Genomic DNA, 9,506 nt, shown 5'->3' with positions numbered 1-9,506 from the left:
CACGTCACCTCACCCTCGAGGCGCCTGCTGGCGGATGTCATTTCTAAAAAACAACAAGTAAAGCATAAGCAAATTTATTATTCCTTTTCTACGAGAGGCATAGCAGGCCACTTAAGATTGGGGGAGGGGCACGCTACAGAAAATTGAGAAAATATTGGGGGAATAGCCACGCCCCTTCTGGTCATTTCCTTTTAGTAGTTAAAGCGAGATCGGGAGTTATGAAATGCCATTTCCTTTTTCGGGAACTCTTTAGAAAGGAGTAGTTAAAGAGAAATCGGGAGTTATGAAATTTCCTTTCCTTTATTGAGAAATGATAAGCAAACACTGACAATCCTCTTCATAGTCTATTCCTTATTAGGATAAGTCGTAAAACGAAATGGGACGTTTGGAGATTCCATTTCCTTATTCGCGAAAACTAACTTGAATAAGGAACAGTTCCCTATTCGTGTCACTGCACTAATTTATTTGTTTTGTCAGAGCCTTATGTAGTAGCCAAGGTGTTAATTGACAACAAGCACTATCTGTCAAATTGTGGTTTTGTTAGCAAGGTCAAATTCCTTCTACACGCGTACGTAGTCAAGTAAAGCGTGAATATTTCTCCTCTAAATATAATAATGCGTTTGGAAAGAAAGCCCAAGATACAAATACATTTATTAGATGAGAGGTAGATTTCGTCTCTTTTGCTAGATTCATTTGTGAAAGCGATCGCACGCATTGCGTAATTTGACCTTTTGTAGCAGATAGAGTCTCATGTTCACAGCTTTGTTAGCAGCAAAGCACGTTAAAGCAACCAAAATTACCCGACGAAAATGCTGTTGGACTTGTTCTGAATAAACTGTTATGCCTAAATACTGTTTCAACTCGTATTAAAAGGTATCATGTAAATACCCCCCCCCCCCCCGGATTTGAATAAGGAACTGAGCGAATAAGGAAACAGACGAAAAAGGAACTGCGAATAAGGAACAACAACAACAACGAATAAGACAACACATAATAATTCAAATATAGACTGCCAATATACTAAACACAACGTTTGGAACAAAAGGTACATTTAATATAGATTTTTTTACTCGGAAACTTTTCGAGTCTTTCGGAATTTTAGTGGAATCGAATCGAAAGCGATTTCACTCATTTCACCTCTCAAGAGTTATCAGTTGAGGACAAATGAATCGATCCACTTTTAGACCCCATACAATAATGAAATAGGTAATATAGCCAAAATAGGGTGGAAATAGGCGATATAAATACCTGTTTCTAGTCGAAATCTTCTCAGACGAATCTCAACTTACAATGGAAGCGTCTGATCAACCCTTCGGGAAAGACGCAAAGGAGTCTAGACCCTAGTCCCCCACGCAGTCACTCAGACCGCCCCTTGTCACGCAAGGCGAGCTCAGCAGTCACATACGGAACCAAACAAAACAGAAGCAAACAGCGGTGTCTCTGATCGCAAAGAATTCTCTCGCTTCAGATAATGTGCAATATTTTTCTTTTCCTCCTAGATTCGATTATTGAGCTCAGTAGCCGTTGACGAAGTTGTACAAACAATGCGAACTTTAGAAGCACACTAGCATACACACATTGGCACCAGTCGGGCCAAGACGGGACGCTAGCACAGTCTATTACCCGTGCAGTTCGGCAACCATGGACAGCTGTTTCGTCCTTATTAGGACTCGTCAGCATGGCATAGCCGGTTTGCCTCAGTTAAACTTCATCGGCAAAAAAAAAAAAAAAAAACTGCAGGGCGACTTCGACTCGAACGAAGTGCTTTAAACCACAGCTTAGATCCTTGTGGGATCTAGAGCTGCGACCGGGATAGCAAGATGCCAATTGTGCGGATCACGCATGCGACCTTTGCTAGTCTAAAACTCCGTCGGATAGCCAAACTATCCTTGCGAGTATGTATACATAAATGTGAACTTTAGAAGCACACTAGCATACACACATTGGCACCAGTCGGGCCAAGACGGGACGCTAGCACAGTCTATTACCCGTGCAGTTCGGCAACCATCGACAGCTGTTTCGTCCTTATTAGGACTCGTCAGCATGGCATAGCCGGTTTGCCTCAGTTAAACTTAATCGGCAAAAAAAAACTGCAGGGCGACTTCGACTCGAACGAAGTGCTTTAAACCACAGCTTAGATCCATGTGGGATCTAGAGCTGCGACCGGGCTAGCGTGATGTCAATTGTGCGGATCACGCATGCGACCTTTGCTAGTCTAAAACTCCGTCGGATAGCCAAACTATCCTTGCGAGTATATATACATAAATGTGAACTTTAGAAGCACACTAGCATACACACATTGGCACCAGTCGGGCCAAGACGGGACGCTAGCACAGTCTATTACCCGTGCAGTTCGGCAACCATGGACAGCTGTTTCGTCCTTATTAGGACTCGTCAGCATGGCATAGCCGGTTTGCCTCAGTTAAACTTCATCGGCAAAAAAAAAAAAAAAAAAACTGCAGGGCGACTTCGACTCGAACGAAGTGCTTTAAACCACAGCTTAGATCCATGTGGGATCTAGAGCTGCGACCGGGCTAGCATGATGAGTCGAGGAAATACTCGTCTAGTTAAAGCAGCATTGAAAAATTTCACTGCCCCAAAAAGCGATAGCCGATAATTCTATACCCCTGGAATACTCGTCTAGTTAAAGCAGCATTGGAAAATTTCACTGCCCCAAAAAGCGATAGCCGATAATTCTATACCCCTGGAATACTCGTCTAGTTAAAGCAGCATTGGAAAATTTCACTGCCCCAAAAAGCGATAACCGATAATTCTATACCCCTGGAATACTCGTCTAGTTAAAGCATCATTGCCACCAGCTCACTGTTGACCGACGGAAACCTCAAACGGCAAAAGACGAGAGAATCTGTTAGAATCCGCGCTATTTAACAGACCATCCGCTCTAATTTATCAGTCACCTCCTCAAAGAAACTTCTAATAGGCACACTGCTTTTACAATTTTGTAATATTTTTCGCGTACCATTACAAATGATTGGAGATAGTTACGTAATCTACCGGAAGTAAGGTGGTGGCATTGCCGCTTAACCAGCCTCACAAGTGGTATAATTTTATAGAGAGGCCACTCCACCACAACAACCACCCTCACAAGTGGTATAATTTTATAGAGAGGCCACTCCACCACAACAACCACCCTCACAAGTGGTATAATTTTATAGAGAGGCTACTCCACCACAACAACCAGCCTCACAAGTGAAATAATTTTATAGAGAGGCCACTCCACCACAACAACCACCCTCACAAGTGGTATAATTTTATAGAGAGGCCACTCCACCACAACAACCACCCTCACAAGTGGTATAATTTTATAGAGAGGCTACTCCACCACAACAACCACCCTCACAAGTGGTATAATTTTATAGAGAGGCTACTCCACCACAACAACCACCCTCACAAGTGGTATAATTTTATAGAGAGGCCACTCCACCACAACAACCACCCTCACAAGTGGTATAATTTTATAGAGAGGCCACTCCACCACAACAACCACCCTCACAAGTGGTATAATTTTATAGAGAGGCTACTCCACCACAACAACCAGCCTCACAAGTGGTATAATTTTATAGAGAGGCCACTCCACCACAACAACCACCCTCACAAGTGGTATAATTTTATAGAGAGGCCACTCCACCACAACAACCACCCTCACAAGTGGTATAATTTTATAGAGAGGCTACTCCACCACAACAACCACCCTCACAAGTGGTATAATTTTATAGAGAGGCCACTCCACCACAACAACCACCCTCACAAGTGGTATAACTTTATAGAGAGGCCACTCCACCACAACAACCACCCTCACAAGTGGTATAATTTTATAGAGAGGCCACTCCACCACAACAACCACCCTCACAAGTGGTATAATTTTATAGAGAGGCCACTCCACCACAACAACCACCCTCACAAGTGGTATAATTTTATAGAGAGGCCACTCCACCACAACAACCACCCTCACAAGTGGTATAATTTTATAGAGAGGCTACTCCACCACAACAACCACCCTCACAAGTGGTATAATTTTATAGAGAGGCCACTCCACCACAACAACCAGCCTCACAAGTGGTATAATTTTATAGAGAGGCCACTCCACCACAACAACCACCCTCACATGTGGTATAATTTTATAGAGAGGCCACTCCACCACAACAACCACCCTCACAAGTGGTATAATTTTATAGAGAGGCCACTCCACCACAACAACCACCCTCACAAGTGGTATAATTTTATAGAGAGGCCACTCCACCACAACAACCACCCTCACAAGTGGTATAATTTTATAGAGAGGCCACTCCACCACAACAACCACCCTCACAAGTGGTATAATTTTATAGAGAGGCCACTCCACCACAACAACCACCCTCACAAGTGGTATAATTTTATAGAGAGGCCACTCCACCACAACAACCACCCTCACAAGTGGTATAATTTTATAGAGAGGCCACTCCACCACAACAACCACCCTCACAAGTGGTATAATTTTATAGAGAGGCCACTCCACCACAACAACCACCCTCACAAGTGGTATAAATTTATAGAGAGGCTACTCCACCACAACAACCACCCTCACAAGTGGTATAATTTTATAGAGAGGCCACTCCACCACAACAACCACCCTCACAAGTGGTATAATTTTATAGAGAGGCTACTCCACCACAACAACCACCCTCACAAGTGGTATAATTTTATAGAGAGGCCACTCCACCACAACAACCACCCTCACAAGTGGTATAATTTTATAGAGAGGCCACTCCACCACAACAACCACCCTCACAAGTGGTATAATTTTATAGAGAGGCTACTCCACCACAACAACCACCCTCACAAGTGGTATAATTTTATAGAGGCCACTCCACCACAACAACCACCCTCACAAGTGGTATAATTTTATAGAGAGGCCACTCCACCACAACAACCACCCTCACAAGTGGTATAATTTTATAGAGAGGCCACTCCACCACAACAACCACCCTCACAAGTGGTATAATTTTATAGAGAGGCCACTCCACCACAACAACCACCCTCACAAGTGGTATAATTTTATAGAGAGGCCACTCCACCACAACAACCACCCTCACAAGTGGTATAATTTTATAGAGAGGCTACTCCACCACAACAACCACCCTCACAAGTGGTATAATTTTATAGAGAGGCTACTCCACCACAACAACCACCCTCACAAGTGGTATAATTTTATAGAGAGGCCACTCCACCACAACAACCACCCTCACAAGTGGTATAATTTTATAGAGAGGCCACTCCACCACAACAACCACCCTCACAAGTGGTATAATTTTATAGAGAGGCCACTCCACCACAACAACCACCCTCACAAGTGGTATAATTTTATAGAGAGGCCACTCCACCACAACAACCACCCTCACAAGTGGTATAATTTTATAGAGAGGCTACTCCACCACAACAACCACCCTCACAAGTGGTATAATTTTATAGAGAGGCCACTCCACCACAACAACCACCCTCACAAGTGGTATAATTTTATAGAGAGGCTACTCCACCACAACAACCACCCTCACAAGTGGTATAATTTTATAGAGAGGCCACTCCACCACAACAACCACCCTCACAAGTGGTATAATTTTATAGAGAGGCTACTCCACCACAACAACCACCCTCACAAGTGGTATAATTTTATAGAGAGGCCACTCCACCACAACAACCACCCTCACAAGTGGTATAATTTTATAGAGAGGCCACTCCACCACAACATCCACCCTCACAAGTGGTATAATTTTATAGAGAGGCCACTCCACCACAACAACCACCCTCACAAGTGGTATAATTTTATAGAGAGGCCACTCCACCACAACAACCACCCTCACAAGTGGTATAATTTTATAGAGAGGCCACTCCACCACAACAACCAGCCTCACAAGTGGTATAATTTTATAGAGAGGCTACTCCACCACAACAACCACCCTCACAAGTGGTATAATTTTATAGAGAGGCCACTCCACCACAACAACCACCCTCACAAGTGGTATAATTTTATAGAGAGGCCACTCCACCACAACAACCACCCTCACAAGTGGTATAATTTTATAGAGAGGCCACTCCACCACAACAACCACCCTCACAAGTGGTATAATTTTATAGAGGCCACTCCACCACAACAACCACCCTCACAAGTGGTATAATTTTATAGAGAGGCCACTCCACCACAACAACCACCCTCACAAGTGGTATAATTTTATAGAGAGGCCACTCCACCACAACAACCACCCTCACAAGTGGTATAATTTTATAGAGAGGCCACTCCACCACAACAACCACCCTCACAAGTGGTATAATTTTATAGAGAGGCCACTCCACCACAACAACCACCCTCACAAGTGGTATAATTTTATAGAGAGGCCACTCCACCACAACAACCACCCTCACAAGTGGTATAATTTTATAGAGAGGCCACTCCACCACAACAACCACCCTCACACGTGGTATAATTTTATAGAGAGGCCACTCCACCACAACAACCAGCCTCACAAGTGGTATAATTTTATAGAGAGGCCACTCCACCACAACAACCACCCTCACAAGTGGTATAATTTTATAGAGAGGCCACTCCACCACAACAACAGGGTACAGATATGCAACTTTATTCATCCACGAATTTATATACGCTTACAGAAAACGCGAAAACACCGTTGCATTGCAAATTGACAAGTGTGCCGTGGGGCGGTCTTTACAATTCAAGCTAGTCATGTTTCAAATACTGCTACTCTTTAAAGTTTTGTTTTGTTGCCCGAACTGGTGTTCAATCTACTTTTCCAAGAAATGTCTCATTTGTTTCTCGTTTTTCATCACACGCCAAATCTGGTTTTCTGTTCCGCCTCCTGTCAAGCAAGGCGCGCGAGCTCAGCTGTCACATATCGAACACGATAGAAGCGAACAGACCCCCCCCCCCTCATGCTCATCCAATTCAATAATTTTATTTGGCACCTTTTCATCTTTGATTCACGCATTTTGCCGAATACATTCATATTAAAAAAAGACAGCAGGTATTCAAGTCGTTCTCCTATCCCTGATGTTTTTCATCATCTTACTTTGTAGCGATGTCATTATAGATCTAATTACAACGCACTTTCCCTTATTTTTGTTGCTTCCCAAAAAAATTGGGCTATTTCTTTTGTCGCGCTCTCCTGGTTCAAACTGAGCAATCGCTTTCAAATGTGTTTTGTTGCGAATTTAAAAACCCATTAATTTATTCGTTCCTTTATTTATTATATGCCGGGCATTTGATCAGTGTTGTTTCTCGGCCTCGACTTTGACCAAGCATATTGGGCACGTTTTTCGTTCAGGGGTTTTGTGTCGTCCTGTTTTGATAGCTAGTTTGTGGTTGCTTAATAATGCACACTAGCAACATAACGACATTGGCGCGCGCACTATGTTTAGCCCGTCATAACAACATGGACATCAGGACATAAAAGAAAAAACATATTTTTTTAATCTTATGTCGTTATGTCGAAGATAAGAGTGCGCGCGCCCATGTCGTAACGTCGATATGTCGCTAGTGTGCACTGGGCATAAACTTTGTGAACGCAATTCTGCGATTTTAACTTGGGAGAGATAATGTGAACGCTCTTAAATTTCCTTAATGTTCTCAATTTGGTTTTATGTCGAGGGTCTTTCTATTCATAGTTATTAATTTCATTTAACTTGTTGTTCTATATATGTCAGACTCTGTCTTATAAGATTTACTGGTATTTCTGCGTCGGGTGTGGTTTACCATACCTTAAATATATTTAATTGTGTTTTTAAAATTCTTTTTTTCCGCGTCATAAAGAGTCGTGCATCGCTACATTAGAAAGTTTCGTACGGTCTGAATTTCTTAGAACCCCCAATATTGCAACGCTCTGCATTTTGCTTGAGTTCGCAAAGGGAGTCAACCAGCCTCCACCAGGCACGCATTTGAGCTTCAATATTTATTTACCCCCAGGAGCCATCTAATAAATTCTGATTGCACTTCCTCGCCTTGTACCTTGCTAATATCGGAGTCCCTTCCCCTTCCCTCTACGCAAAGACACACGGGTTAGGCATCGTTCTTAATTTTTAAAAAAGAAGTAAAAAACACACACACAACTTGTACGTGGTTATCTAGACCAAACAACATATTGTTTCTAACAGCTTATAGGAATAATTATTAAAATTTACTATTTGCATTTGTGTTTTAAAATTCGGATATATATAAACTCGAGATGTACACGTTTTTAAATAAGGTTGGACTAAAGTAAAGTGTGCCGTAACCCTCGCTAGCGGGGTTTTCACAGCATGTGATATTTTGTGATTTACATGCTACCCAAGATGCACCGCGGGTCACATCACAAGATGGTGAAGCCTTATTCAAAATACATTATTCTCATGACACAGTACCAACTAACAAATGTTTACACGTCTTCATGTCTATTGTCATTTTACAGACGCTCAGAGCTGTATTCAGTCCACCACCTCGTGAAATACCTCCATTTCGTCGGGTGTGAATCTGTATTTGCCAGCAAAGACGTCACACTCGCCATCAGATGGGGCGCCCTGGGGACGAGCGTACGTTTGTGACCACGTATAGGACCCTTCATTACCCCCCGCGTTGTCAACGATAAACAGGTCACCAAAACTACCAAACACCGGACCGTAACGTGTGTCGTCCCAAATGGCATATTCATCTAGCGGGTCCCTCAATGGCAACTTTTCAGGGCGGTAGCCATTCTTGTTACACAGCGTGAACAAGAATGAAATGCTGGAGGACTGGTATCCTAGGCCACTCACTTTGAAGAAAATAAAACAAATGCGTTATTTTATAATAAAAACTAGAATAAAAACAGCAAAAACCGTGCCGAACTCGTATTATTTAAATTCAAGGAAATTGAGTCTTCACCCCTAACCCCGAAGAAACATCTTTCCAAAAGGAACAATTGACTCTTGCTAGATTTATCTATTTTTGTACGAGTAATAAGCACTAATTTTTAACACCTTTTATAGGGGCCGAAATGCCTAGTGTCAGAACATGAAAAAAAGGTTTTGAAACAAGCCCCTCCCTCTAATCGAGCAGATTTTGTCAAGACAAAAAGAAATAATCGCCAGGGGCTTATTAGAGATTTCATGGAGATTTATTAGATGCCGTGTTTGCAAAAAGTTGATCAAAAGGAATAGAAATACAGTCCTACCACATTTTATATAATAACTAGTATCTCCTCTGATGAGTGAATGCCAAGCTATTTTACCGTGAAATACATCTAAGGATGGTGATTGAATTGCCGATGGGAAAAAGATACAATTGATCCCTTACCCACAACCCTTCAATGGAGCTTAAAGTTGTATTTTCAGTCAAAACAACGGTAAAAAATAATATTCGAAATTCTATTAATTGACATAAGAATAAAAGCAAAAATAATCAAAATTATTTCCCATTGTATGAATTAATGTTAGGGGCACAAGCCGGGATCCTTTAGACGGAGATGAAGACGAAGGCAAGGCTG

General features: G+C 42.4%; 2 protein-coding genes across 3 annotated transcripts in view; both read right to left on the bottom strand.

Moving 5' to 3' along the window:
- The window catches only part of LOC125559927 (tripartite motif-containing protein 45-like), a 103,159-nt gene extending 101,812 nt beyond the window's left edge, over window positions 1-1,347 (bottom strand). The window contains exon 1 of one of the 2 annotated variants that reach the window (XM_048722238.1): window positions 1,249-1,347. The gene's annotated coding sequence lies outside the window, so the exon portion shown is untranslated. The remainder of the gene's footprint in view (window positions 1-1,248) is intronic. The other variant, XM_048722237.1, reaches the window with a different exon arrangement.
- Window positions 1,348-8,065: 6,718 nt separating this feature from the next.
- LOC5499885 (tripartite motif-containing protein 45) overlaps window positions 8,066-9,506 on the bottom strand; it is a 100,224-nt gene continuing 98,783 nt past the window's right edge. The window contains exon 5 of the mRNA XM_048722241.1: window positions 8,066-8,795. Within this exon, the coding sequence (XP_048578198.1) occupies window positions 8,470-8,795 (326 nt within the window). The 3' untranslated portion in view covers window positions 8,066-8,469. The remainder of the gene's footprint in view (window positions 8,796-9,506) is intronic.

Source organism: Nematostella vectensis, chromosome 14 (genome assembly GCF_932526225.1).
Source record: "Nematostella vectensis chromosome 14, jaNemVect1.1, whole genome shotgun sequence".
Lineage (NCBI taxonomy): Eukaryota > Metazoa > Cnidaria > Anthozoa > Actiniaria > Edwardsiidae > Nematostella > Nematostella vectensis.
Note: the sequence above shows the minus strand (reverse complement) of the source record. Positions and strands in the feature narration are given on the sequence as shown.